The following is a 14,352-nucleotide window of genomic DNA, read 5'->3' as shown; positions in this document are numbered from 1 at the left end:
CAAAAGTCTATGTACAGTCTTTCCAAACCCAGTGAACACGTGCACTGATTCCTTATCGTTCCGATCATTAAAGGTTCGAAATAGTAGATTAGCCCGAAACAAAACCTGTACGGCCCAGGCCTGCATAAAAAAGAGAAACAATAAACAACCTGACCCCTTACGGTTCCTAAATGGCATTGTGTGTATGTTTTAGCTCAAGTGTGCGTACACACACGCTGTCGGGGACGGGAGTTGGATCAGAGTCGTGGTCTCATAGTTGGGCATGTTTGTGCACGTGACGACCTCGTTTAAGCGCAGCGGGGTGTACTGCTCTGCTCCGGCCATTTCGAAAGACCGTCAACGCCAACTGACACGTTTGTTTATTATCTGAGGCCGGGGCAGCGACAACAGCAAGTGCGAGACGTTCGCGAACCCCTCGAACGTGCGTAACTAGCAGGCGACGAATTTTCACACACTCTACTCGCACATACTATACTATATACATACATACATACATACATATCTATACTAGTATACAACTACAATCTATTAACATATGTTGCTTTCGGCTCTGGACTAGTTGGAAATGCCACTGCAGCATTGAACAGTGATCATTGAGGCCGCAGGTCCGCTTACAGGACTTTCCACAAATTACGCTCATAACCATAGCGGCATTGGTGTTACGGTATTTCCGTTACTGGTTAACTTGAACTTCAAAGAGGGCATGCGAAAGATTCTCCAGAATGTAACAGAAGAAGAAGAACCACAACAGGATGATAATGGGCCCACAGCCAAAATCACTTCAGTTTAAGAAAAACCACGGAACTCCTTGTTCTGTACTGCACTCAAATAAAACAAGTCAATCAAAATCTGACATTGAACTCTAATTGATGATATTTTAATTTTTTAATTTGGAAACAATGGGTTGAAGGTGTACTTTTTGGGCAAAAGTTTGTCTATCGGTTTATTAGTTTAGAGACTCCCAACCACTCAAAATGTTGATAAGAAATCTTGTAATGAGAGTCAAAGCGAATCAATACAGCATTTGACAATTAAATGAAAATACACAATACACTAATTCTGTTTTTACACGGTAGATCGAATCCAGAAACAACCGTGTAAAAAAAGACATTGATCATATACAAAAATTGGTGATTGGTTCCTTATCTCTAAAGAAATATGTATGCAATTTTTAATTTTAAAGCCGTGTTATATCAAAATCGTGTAAAAAAGACCGTTAAAAGAATTAGCTGTAGTTCGATTTAATCAAATTAATTATTCCACGAAGCTGGCATTGCTGTGCTTCTCAGGAAGCCGAAAAAATAAGTTCTTAGAAGCGAAATAGCTGCGCTCTTTGGTAAGTCTTCAGTGTAGAGTAAAGCGGCTTTGAATTTGTATGGTGATTTTTTTTCAAGTGTAAATTATCTTTAGTCTGCAGCATTTAGTGCCCTGTCGAGTTAAAATAACAATGAGATACGAGTTCCAATGCCAGCGTAGAGATACAAAATGACAGGTCCAGACAAGTCGAACATTTGAATACGACCCAGTGACGAGCTGTGCGGTGGTTTTGTAATGATAAAATAACAGAAGACAAGACCAAAGGAACATCCATTGTGGGCTAACACATGTGAGGTCCTTTTTTTGTCATCATATTACATGCCGCCTACACTTGACACGAGACATGCGGCGATATCTTCGGCGCTCCGCATTTTAAAATATCTTTCTTTTTAGTTTACAAATTAGTATGTGAGATGCATAAATGCGGGCGGTTAGTTCTCGGAACGACATTGTTAGTTTAGGCGAAAGGACACCGCCTAAATGGCAGGCGTGCCTCAGACTCAGGCCAGTGGCCGCCCATCACTCAACGCACGTGCAGCTCACAAAGGGGTTAATTACGCTTTAACGGTCTGCAGGCGATCCTCTTTCGATCCTCTGTCGATCCTCGCCAAAGACAACAGACACTGTGAGGGGCAGACATGAAGATTCGATAACAACACGTGCATACAAATTTGTGTTCGAGGCGTAAACAGCTCACGGTTTTGTTGCCACTCAGGGGCGATGGCGACCACAGCAAAGGTTTTCATTTCTTCCAGTTTTTTCCTTTAGTATACGAGTAGTTTGAAAGACCTCCCTGTCCGACTTATTCATATTTACGGCACCAGGGGCGGCTATCTTGTGAGAATTAGCATGTTGTGGTGTCATTGGACACCCCGTCGGGGGAGCAGTCTCAAGCAAGCTAGACATGTGGGGGTCTTAAGAACACAAATATTTACACTTCAAATACAAGTATAGTAGGTATACGAAAAACTAGAAAGTGTGGTGAACATGAAAAATTGACTGATAGTAAATAGTTTAAAAATTAAACATTTTTTTATATGTGCGGGCTAGAAAATATAGAAATTAAACCTTACATTTAAGAAAATCAAATAAGCGACATATTTAAGAGTCTTTATGTTCTATGATAACAAATTGAGGCATTAAAAAGCTGAGCTTAAAGCGATTAGAGTTTGAAATCTCTGTGACACACAGGCTGCTTAGAGGATTACTGTCCATCTCAGCCGACCGCCTCCACGAAGTGTATCTGCAGGGATGAGTTCAATTCTTACCATTACTAGGTGGACTAAACACTTAACTGCCAATGAAATACTGACTACTATTAAAGATTAAGATCAAACACTTTAAGGATATACATCAGTTAAACAGTTAAAAAAAAACACTTAAAAATTTCGTTTTTCCTGCTAGTCCTAATTTCAGATCTGTCCGAGGTTGGACCATTTTGTAATAATATTTTAATTTTATGAGAACTCGTAGTTTCCATCTTGATTCTGCGTTGATGATTGTATGGTGATCCGAGCCGGAGCCTTTTTCTATCACATTAGATCATTAACCATCATTTAAAGTAAAGCCGACAGAATTTTTATCGATTTTGGTGACAGCATTAAATTGCTCAACGAGCTAAGATGAATGCCACAATGTGAGTTCGTTCCTGCCTATCATCGCATAAAGCATGATTTAAAGAATTTAATTGCAGCTTAAAAAAAATGCAGTAAAATATCAAACTGTCGCCAAATCTGTAGCCCGATTCCGCAGCATAATAATAATAATATTATGAAAAAATATACCATTAAATTGTACTAAGTATATGTAAATCCGTCTAGGATTCTTTAGGGTCATTTCCTTTTTTGACGAAAATGGAAAAATTACCGAGCTACAATAATTAAGTGGATTTTTAAGGAATACACGATAATGGCCCGAATTAAATGAAAATTGTTTCTTTTAGATTATTAGGAGTTTCAGCATTTCCAGCATTTCAATTAATATTGTCTTCAGTTATACATTATCTTTAAGTTGAGAACCAGGCCCAAGTAATCAACTATAAATTGTTTGGTTCATTGTATTAGAAATACTCATAAACCATTTGTTTTGTTGTTATTTTTATAATCTGCAATAATTTGCAATAATTGAAACAATTTCTTTTTATGTTAGGTGTTTTTTATTACTATTAAAGCTTGGATTTTCTTGTTCTTATTAGCTAGAATTACACTAGGGTAGGTAAAGCTCTTCTTATCACAGATGCATCGAGTCAATTGGAAGACATGATTTGTTGTTCTCATTGGAGGTGTGGTTTCTGGTGGTTGCTGTTTACCAGGGACGCCACATGGTTGCTGGCTTGGGCGTGGCCAGCGCCTCAGGCTCCTCAATATCGCTGTGGTAGCCAGAGGAAGCAGGACTAACTGGACGAGATGCGGTCGACGCCTTGCAGCTCAGTTCCAATTCGCTTTGCTGCTGATCAGCGCGCAACATACGCTGGAATTCGATGCCCAGATGAGTCATCACCGTCTTGCCCACATCGACGCTCATGCCTTGGGTGCAGGCCATAACACGCGATACCTCGCTGACCGCATTCATGTAGCCATTCTTGAAGCTGTCCATGGGCACAGGTGTTGGAGGCGCCTGCTGCTTGACCAGCTCCTTGCGCATGAAGACGAGCGCAGCCTCGAGCATTTCGGCCTTGTCCAATCGGAGAATCGCGTCATCGCCTTGGAACTCGGCAACAAGTGTCTTCAGCGTGTCCAGGCACTTGTTCATGCGGGCGCGGCGCTGACGCTCCAGCAGCGGCTTCTTCACTTTCAGGTAATGCTGGGTTTTCGAGACGTAAGTGTTTTGAGCAGCCATTTTGAGAATGTTTGTTGTGTTTGTGTGTGTGCTGAGATGTGCACGGCTTGCAGGATGCTGTTCGAATGATGCCAGCAACGAGTGCAGCAGCGGCTTTTATAGGCGAGCGCAGGATCCTGCTGCAGGACCTGCCGCAGGTAGAAAACCTAGGAATCTCTGGCAACTTGTGTCTGGTGCGTGGGAAAGGAAATCAACGCGTTCGCATCTTCTACTTCTACGAGAAATGTTACGCACAAAAGAGGAACCCAAGGCGGGGACAAAAGGTCCGACGGACAGACAGACAAACACACAATTGGTTTGATTGAAAGAAAAAGAAAAGCAAAGGCAAGGACTAGGGCTGGAAGTGTAGCTGACGCATTGTTGCTGCAATTAAACCGTAAAATACTGACTGACCATGAGAAGAGACGGAACGACAGACAGTTCAGCAGACCAGCAGACCAACAGACCGATTGCTGCTTGATTTGTCTTCGAGCCCGGTTAGTATTTCAAGCGCAACTTTCGCGTGAGCTGATGATGTGACGGAAGCTGAAAATGCGTCTCAGTCTGGCTGCGGCTGCGGCTCTGGCTCTGGCTCAGACTCTACGAAATGGCCATATGAAATGTAATCAACACGCGCGCCAGTCAAGCGTCCACATAAAGTGGCTCGGTGGCTCAACACGGTGGCACCCGCAGATCATTTGCTCGTCTACCTATGCGCTCGATTTTCATATCGTGAGAACCGCGACGGTAGCGTCGTGTGTTTCCCACGCGATGTGCACACCTGCCATTTAAGTCGCTTATATGGTTACGATTACAAACACAACAGCAGCAACAACAGCAACAACAGCAACAACAGCAACAACAGCAACAACAACAACAAAAACAGCAACAAGAGCAGGGCCTAACTACCAAGCGGCACGGCCGACGTTGACACACAGTAGCCGATTGAGCCAAAACTAGTTACAAAAATTTAAATATAAATAGAACAGAAGAGAATTCTTAAAGCGCCAGAGAACTGAAGGTTTTATTAATCTCAAGTGATACACGAATTAAAAACATTGCAAATTATGTGAATTGATGAACATTTTGTCGCTTTTCAGAAAATCAGCCCGGACCCATCCAATGTATGGAAGGGAAACCGAGAACTGGCTTAATGGATGTAGCAATTACAAATACTTTTAGGATCTCTAAGGCAGCTCTTAAGACCTCTTCAGGATACTCAACAGCATCCCAACTAGCTTCAGTTACACGGGGAGCTAGCTGGAACCGAATTGGAACCATCGGAAATGGGCAACCCAGTTAGCATAAACTAAATACCAAGCAAGCTAAGCCCAACGATTTATAAGTATCTACGTACATATGTATGTACCTATATCTAAGACGCTATAATTTTTGCATTGAGGAAAGCCCGATTAGGCCACTGTGCGACTGTGACGGCGACTTCAGCGTCTACGGCGGCACACATTTTTATTGCGCCGGCGCACCGCACATTATCAGTAACCAACGTGTGGTTTGCTTGCCTGCCTAACTGAGTAACTGACTAACTGAGTAACTGACTAACTGACAGACGATCAAGTTGACAGACAGACTGATTGTTGACTGCTTCTGCTTTACTTTAGTTTTTCCACTCTTGTCGTCATCAACATTGTCGTCGTCATTGTCGATTGTTTAATTTAAATCGTCGTACAGGTAAGACGACGGCGACGGCGACGGCGACAGCAACTCCATGATTATGCTGCTGCCGCAATTGTTGCTGTTGCTGTTTCTGTTGTTGCTGTTGTCGCCGTCTTTGTTGTTTTTGCTGTGGATGTTGTTGCTTGCCAGTGGCTTCTGGGAACTGCGTACGCAATAGTTATTTGTACTTTACGACATGCGCTAATTGAACAGGCGCTAAAGTTTACGAGTCCCCTTCCCACCATCAAGCGGCGTTGATTGGCCGAAGGTGAAAAGCAGCCGTGATTGGCTTTCAATTGGGTCTCATGTGCCGTCAAAGACGATTGTCCCAGTCCCAGTCTCAGTCTTAGTCTGCGGTCAACATCAATAGACCAGCCTCATAGTACTACATACATATGTACATACATATCTATGTATGTGTATTGATGACTTTTCAATTGATGGGTTTGTTTTGTATGGAGTTGCGTAAAAAAAAACTTGAGTGATTAAAAACAAACAAGTAGGCCAGCAGCAACTGGACTTGCAATGCTAAAGGAGATGAAGCTACTGATTGGAAATGATTGGAGTTGCAATTAAACATTAATATGCCACAAGAAGTGTGTTGAGAGCTACATACATACTTGTACATGAAGATCGTTCGAAAAGATCGCTTGTGATAAGAAAGCAGAACATTCAAATTGATAATTGGGAAAGTGCTCAGAAGTCTTTTCCTTCAAAATGTTAGAATCCAGCTACTGTGAATACTCAGCGTTAACCACGAACAGCTTCACAATTTCAAAACTAAAAAACACTTCCTTTTTAAATAACTAACTATGTATGTATGTATTACTTATGTATGGTTACTATTAACAAATATTTAATATAACTTTAAAAATCGCATTTGTTCATTTAAATCTATTTTATTGAATTTAAAGTAACCCGCTCTGGATGCAATGCACATGTGCAAAAGATTTTTCTAATCTTCGAAACAGTCCGAAAGCTTATTTTCTGGAATGATCGTCATCGATTCGTCTTAAATGTCCTGATCTTTCAATTTATGAAATAGCCAAAAGTCACACGGAGCTAAATCAGATGAATGAGATGGTCGGTCGAGTTTTAAAAACACTGCAGTTTTTGGAGCCAGACCAGATTTGATTTTTACAGAACATAAGAGTATACACAGAAAGTGTCCAATAAGTCTGCCGAGCTCATAAGAATACTCATTTCAAGCAACCTATGTATACTATATTTACAGAATCTGAATTGATTATAATTAAAATCAGATTTATACATATACATACATATATACATATGTATGTATGTAGATGCAATCATGGACAGAATAATTGATGTCCTTTCATATATATTTTAATTGTTATCAACAAAATTGTTAGTTTTCAATATAAACATACTTCGGCGTCAAAACATATAAAAAAGACTTTTCAATCCACATATGTATGTATAAAAAAAAAATTTTGCGTTTGGTTAATTCATAAAATACTACTGTTTTCTGGTGAACAGAATAATAATAATAGGTGTGCCCTACAAAAATAGTAATAAATATAAAAATTTTGTACTTTATGGTCCCGTATTTTACTGAACTGATAAGGGCGCACGAAATATCCTGAATATCCATATTGAATAGCCATTATTCTCGATGATTTTTTGATTCCTGATGACAGGAAGGATATGCCGCATATATTCCAAGTGCGTGGAACCACATTGTTTTTATTGTCTTCCCTTTATATACTTGTGCATACATAGTTGGGGGTATGTAAAATCCTAAGAAACAGAGTGGTCAAGAATTCGGCATTTTAACATTTTATTTTGCTTATGCGACAGTTTCTCAATAAATGCCTGAAGTAAATAAAAATGTAGCAAATTTACAATAACTTATTTACAAATGAAATTTATGCATGCATTGAATGCATGCTTGAAAAAGTTTTCATTCAAAAGAGCATTTCTAAGAATATAATAATGAGTTAAAAAATTTGACATTTTGTAATCAAAACTCAAACTTGCGGAAAATATGAGAATTGCTTAATAAGGATGTATGAGTTCGGTTTTTACCAAAAGGAAACAAATGCTTCACGATTTTTAGAAAGGCTTCTTTAATTCATTTATTATGGTTAATCGCAGCGATAAATCATATTTGGAAGACCATTCGAATATCATTTACGAGTATGTTTGTTTATGGAACAAAAAACGTTTAAACTCTCTTGGGCATACAAATTTTCCTCATTTTATTTACAAACTTATGAGCATGAATTTATGTAATGGATAGCTTCCCCTAGTTCATCTCATCATTCGAATACTTTCAGTTCTGAAATCAGTTTGCAGAAAATCCAAAAATACTCATAAACAAATGTACAGTGCACTTAAACATTTTTAGAGCACGCGCCAACATCACGTGCCATCCATGCGTCCCCCACCCACCTGCACACAAGAATCGACTGAGATCTACACCCACTCGAATTATAGGCCAGCTTCAATTCAATTAGGCGCCCACAACAAATGCCCACCTTGCGAGGCCAACAGCCGCAAATGCGAGTAAAAGGACGTGAGCAATTAAAATTGATTGTGGGCTGCACGTGGCCGCCCAACGCTCCGGCGGTCGTTCAGAGAAGTGCACAACACGAGACAAGTGAATGCCACGCGCCCGCCAAACGAGCTTTTCAAACACACACACACACACACACGGGTATGGAAACCGACAACAGAAATATTAATCAGGTGCAAGCATACTTTACGTTCTAAGCGTTTCCAATTGATAATGAATGAGAAGTGTATGTGTGTGTGTGTATGTGTGTGTGTAATTAAATTTATTTTGGCAGCGCCTGACCGAGCATTTAAGTAACATGCGCAACAATTACAACAAACACTTGATGAAATTTAGCAACGACTTCGACTTTCGCTGTCGAATTGAAAGGCGCACAAGTGCAATATGTGCCAGCAACATAGCCCAGCACCAACAACAACGCCAACAACGCCAACAACAACAACATCAACCACTGTTGCTTGCAACGCCCTGTCCCAAATTGCGAACAGCTGCCACAAAAGAACGAGCACTCGCACTCGAACCGTGGGATATTTTTCCCCTAGTTTGTGCGCACGGCCCGACGTACGTTCAAACCTTATCCATGGGAACCACAACTGCTCAACGCTCTCAATATTTATTTTGTATATTAAAATAAAAAAGACGATGGCAAAGGAAGCAGGCAGCAACAACAACAGCAATATGAGGGCAAGGCAGACAAGATTATCCTGCACGTGTTGAGCTTGCTGCCTGTTGTGCCTGCTGATTGGGATTCGAAATGGAAGTGGGAAGGGGGGAAGGTAACGAGCATAGCGCTCGCTGCTGCTGCTGCTGTTGCTGCTGAGGACCGTGTTGGCGTGCTGAAAGCGTGGCAGGCAAGAGTCGAGTCTGCGACTGAGATAGGGACTCGGTGGCTGTGTGCCAGGCGTGCACCCCACCAGGAGAGCTGAAAGTTTCGAATGCTTTTCTGGGCTTGGCCGCGTGTTGCCACATGTGTCGCTCACATGTTGCTGCCATTCTAATTGCACAGCCACTTGTCGCCGAGTTGAGCGGGCGGTGGTTGGTGGGCTGGTGGGTTGGTGGTGGATTGTGATTTCCGGCGCTATAAAAGCGCAACACTTGCCGCAGTCCCAGCACAGTTGAAATTTGCAAGGCGACGTGAACACATCCATACGAAATTCGAAAATGTTTAAAGTTAAAGTGTTAATTGCCAAAATGTTGCACCGCTATCGCAAGTGCAGCAACAACACCTACAAGTGCCCAGCCAGCTATGAGGAGATTGCCCAAAACCAGGCCAACGAGCGAATGATGCAGGCAGCTGCCCAGCAATTGGTGTTTTGTTTGGAAACCGCAGCGGGCAGCTTTTATTGGCATGCAAATGCCGCCACACAGTAGCAACATCAGCAACGTCACAAAGTTGTAAAAGCCAGAAACCGGTAGTTAGAAGCTGCCAGCCAACATGCTGCATGAATGAAATAATGAATGAATGGATTCTCTTCAATGGCAGCCGCAACAAGTTGCAAAACAGCAAACATGTTGCCAAGCTGCAAACATGTTGCCGAGCAGCAAACACAGCAACAAGAACGGCGACAGCAACAAGGGCATCCAGCCATTTGCGTCAAGGTGTTAATTAAATGTTTAAATTTAAACTAGTATGCTTACATTAAATACATTCTGTGTGATACACTCGACAAAAGCTCGTTAGTACTAATTCTAGACTAAAATTGTAATTATGTTGTTAGTTTTTAAGACAAATAAAGAAAAAACATGAATTGCAAAGAAATTTTAAGCCCCAACCGCTTCTTCACTTGCAAGCTCTAAAAACTTTGCGCATGCTTCGAGCGTGCCTCGATATGCGTGCCAGACATGCGCACACATATTAAATGACAACAGTGCAGCCACAGGAACAACAACAACTACTACTGCAACAATAACAACAATCATGACATTACATTCTACCCCGTTGCGTTTTCATGAGCCGTTCGCATGCTCAATAAAACGGACGCCATGTGCAGCGCATAAAATTTTCTCACACTCAAAAATTGTAACGGCTCGTCTCTCTCCCTCTCACTCACCCTCTCTTCCTTCGTGTGTGCGCCGTCCTGCTCGCACTTCCTGTGCAGAGTAACTGCGCACATATATGTATGTATTATATTGTTTATATAGTTAACGAATGCGATACATTTAATCTTTAGTGTGTGTCAATTTGCCGTACAGTCATTTAGTTTGCATGCCCGTCTTCGTCTTCATCCATGTCCACATCCACATCCATGCCCAGGTCTGTCCACGTCGGGACGGATGGATGGACGCATGCCCAGGCATGCCACTTAGCGTTGCCCAAGTGTTCAACAGAAGCTACAATTCAGCATTCATAATTGACAACAGCAACAACAACAACTGTAACGACAACAACAGCCAGAACCTATGGGCCATATCTGACAAGAAGAAAAAAAATTTAAAGGGCAGGTGGTAGTTTTTTTTTTCGGTAATGCTGCCAGCTCACCACTCTCCAGATTCAGATTTACAGTGGGACAAGTGCAGGAAATTTAGAAGAAGACCTAGTACGGTTGAAAAAATCTTCAGCTGACAAACTAACTTTTATTAAAGTGTTAGGAATATTATTGTAAAATTGTAAGTCATTAAACTAAACCGAATATATAGCCTTCAATCTGTTACAGGACACAAAGTTTAAATTAGTTCCATAAACTTGTCACATGTAATTTTCCAGGCACATTTTGTTCCTCAATGTAGTCTTAGTTCTCACATGCAGGTACATACATACATATGTATGTACAGGAAATCACCTTACCTAGAACTTCCTACTTCGCTTAGAGCTTCTATGCAAGACCCATGCACCACAACTGCTTTCCCACGCACGTACACCTACTAGGTCCAAAACAAACCGTATCAAGTACAAAACACGCAGCGTAAAATCCAAAATACCTAGCCAGCAGCACCTATCCCTTGAATGGTGAGAGACTACAGGCCCAACGAAAGCGTATCATGTTAGGGAACACGTACTGGAAAGTCCGTAAATATCATTCAGCCTGCAGACGAAATTTCCTAGATTCTGGTACATGTGCGCATGGATTTTCAGCTGCACCGGGCCCACTGTGCAATGTGCATAAGGGCTAGGGAATTGAGCCCGAACCGATTATAACTTATAACACCAACGAGCGAGAAAAATCTTGTGGGAAACTTGAGGGCAAAGTGTTTCCCACGATTGGAACGTCAAAGTAAAAGAAAACAGGGAGAGAAGAGAAAAAACCCAAAATAACAACAGCAACATAAACATGTGCATCCACCACCACTGCCACCATCACAACCACCACCACCACCACGCCAACACACAACTCACAACAGAGACTCAGACGCAGACACATGCAACATCATCCCCTGCCAAGGCACGAAATTGTATACTCTCGACTTGTTTGCCGAGCCAACAGGAGAAAAACCAACCACCACCACCGAGCCACAGGGACAGCAGTCTGCGCATGCGCATAAAGTGAGGCGACGACGAAACGATCTTAATGCGTACAGTGTTACCCACTTAATATGAACTCATTGGCCAAACACAACTTTTCTTTTATTGGCATAACTTTTCAGGAACTTTCTAAAGTTTTGCTTTAAAGTGTAACCAAAAAAGTTTAATTAACAATTGAATATTTCCTATATAATAATAATAAACCGTTCCAAAAAATAAATAACATATAATTAAAAAAATAATTATAAACGATCTAATTTGAATTTAACGGAGAAAAAACATTAAAAACTTACATTTAATGGAAAAGTAAAATGGTGGTACGAACATTCAAGGTTTTACCCATTTGAATAAGTTTATAAAAATGAAGCCTATTTCTTTAGTATTGCAATGTTATCTCATTAACAAATAAAAGGCAAGCAAACCTTACAAAGTAACTCTCTCAAGTCCGACAGCTCTTGCTTTTCTACATGTACAATATTACTCTTAGCCCTTGTCCACTGTACTCAGGCAGCGACGACGACCCAGTGACTGAGTAATTTGCTCGGCAGGTGTTGTTGTTGCGCCTTCTCTGACTGACTGGCTGACTGGTTTGTAGTCGTCCGTTGTCCCAGTCCCTGCAGCTCGCTCTCTGCGTGAGTTGCGCACGAGACGACGTTGGCAGCGACGTCGGCGTCGACGGACGGCACGTGCAGCTATAAAAGCGACGGTAATACGAAACGTCAGTAACATTCTTGCCACAAGAGTCGTGAAGTGCAGACAGTCATCCGCTTTTCAATATTTTCCTAAAACTCTTACGTCAAAGTTGAAACAAACAACAACAAATAAAATGGCCACAAAATACGAATTGTCCAAAACCTATCAGTATCGCAAAGTGATGAAGCCGCTGTTGGAGCGCAAGAGACGCGCTCGAATCAACAAATGTCTGGACGAGCTTAAGGATCTCATGGCCGAGTGCGTGGCTCAGAATGGCGAGCCGAGTGCCAAGTTCGAAAAGGCCGACATCTTGGAGGTCACAGTCCAGCATTTGCGCAAGCTAAAGCAAGCCAAGGCAGTCTCCAGCAGTCACAACAATAACAACAACAACAACAGTGAGCAGAGTTTCCGTGCTGGCTACATTCGCGCCGCCAATGAAGTCTCCCGCGCCTTAGCCGCCTTACCTAAAGTGGATGTGGCTTTTGGCACCACCCTGATGACACACCTGGGCATGCGTCTCAATCAGCTGGAGAGCGCTGTGGAACAGCCAACGGCAGTAAATGCGCCACTTAGCATCAATTGCGGCTCGGGCTATGCCCAGACCAGCTCCGTCGCCTACAGCCCCGTGTCCAGCGGCTACGCCAGCGACAGCGACTGCAGCTCCTCCTCCATGAGCTCCACACCCAGGGCTCAGCCATTGCTACAAGTTAGCAGCAGCAGCAGCGACTCCAGCGTCTGGCGTCCCTGGTAGAAGTCGTCGAATGACACCAGAGAACGGGCAAGGACGCAATGGAACCTCTAGCTTTATGTATTTGTATAATCGCCGGGTGTACAATGCTTTATAATGATCCTCATTTGTCATCTAAGTGTTATAATGTTTTAGCTAATAAGTTTAGTCTGTGATAGGGCATGCTTTATTAATTTTTACTACACATTACAATTGTAGGAGCCAGGAGTCTGTTTTTATAGCCACTATATACAATGTTTTAGCTCTTAAGATGATCGAAAAGAAATACAAACAAAATATGAAAAGAACATTTTTCTTGTGTTTTTTCAATTTGAAAACCTTTCTATATTCTACAGGTGTAGCATCTTATGTGAAGTAACTTTTGTGCCTACAAAATGTGAATGTGATGGCATTTCTGTAATGAATCTGGATATTTACACAAGTGTTAATAAGTTAATATGTCCGAATAAACCGAAATATCAAACTGATAAATCATTTCATTTATCTTAATGATTCAGGCTTATTTGGACCAATTAATTACATCACACTTCGCCCAGCTTTTTCAGGATTGTGCGTAATTTGAGGTTAATTTCAATATAATTGTACATTTGATTTCTAGATTAATTGATATACATACATATACTTGTATTGGTTTAGCATCTGTGTCCCTTAATTAAGAGTTCAATAATTTATTATCCAAAGAAATCTGAATTAACTCATTTACCAATTAAATTTAAATATGCTTTTGTCCCAGGGCGCCTGTTTGATTGACAATCGCGACATGTCTAAGGGTACCCTTAACTTTTTTCTCAATTATAAATTATTAGATCTTTTTAATGTTGTTTATACAAACTATCTTATATAAATTTAAGAACTACACATGAATTTTTGTCTAATAAGAATAGATAAATGGACTGTCCCCATATTCTTCAGTAATTTTAGAAACATTTTCTAATTAGTATTAGGGGAAATAATGTTGAATACAAACAAACGTAGTCTTGAAGCACTAAAAAGCAGAATCACCTACAAATTTTGTGACACTTTGTATGCCTACATCAACCGTTTACTGTTTCAGTAAAAGCTATAAATATAATGATCCCACGTGTCCTCTAAAAACTGCTTACT

The 14,352-nt window shown here is 41.3% G+C and overlaps 3 protein-coding genes across 3 annotated transcripts; 2 read left to right on the top strand and 1 right to left on the bottom strand.

Annotated features, from left to right (window-relative positions):
- Positions 1 to 3,621: 3,621 nt before the first annotated feature.
- On the bottom strand, positions 3,622 to 4,155 carry LOC115625442 (enhancer of split m5 protein). The gene has a single exon (XM_030520490.1). The coding sequence runs from the start codon at positions 4,153 to 4,155 to the stop codon at positions 3,622 to 3,624; it is 534 nt and encodes a 177-aa protein (XP_030376350.1).
- Positions 4,156 to 9,508: 5,353 nt separating this feature from the next.
- Positions 9,509 to 9,733, top strand: LOC115625567 (enhancer of split m6 protein). Its single transcript, XM_030520661.1, has one exon. It carries the CDS (start codon positions 9,509 to 9,511, stop codon positions 9,716 to 9,718), a length of 210 nt encoding a protein of 69 aa, XP_030376521.1. The 3' UTR covers positions 9,719 to 9,733.
- Positions 9,734 to 12,633: 2,900 nt separating this feature from the next.
- Positions 12,634 to 13,251, top strand: LOC115625441 (enhancer of split m7 protein). The gene has a single exon (XM_030520489.1). The coding sequence runs from the start codon at positions 12,634 to 12,636 to the stop codon at positions 13,249 to 13,251; it is 618 nt and encodes a 205-aa protein (XP_030376349.1).
- The last annotated feature ends 1,101 nt before the right edge of the window (positions 13,252 to 14,352 follow it).

Source organism: Scaptodrosophila lebanonensis, unplaced genomic scaffold (genome assembly GCF_003285725.1).
Source record: "Scaptodrosophila lebanonensis strain 11010-0011.00,11010-0021.00 unplaced genomic scaffold, SlebRS2 tig00000072-arrow-pilon, whole genome shotgun sequence".
In the NCBI taxonomy this organism is placed as follows: Eukaryota; Metazoa; Arthropoda; class Insecta; order Diptera; family Drosophilidae; genus Scaptodrosophila; species Scaptodrosophila lebanonensis.
This window is presented reverse-complemented; position numbering and strand designations above follow the sequence as displayed.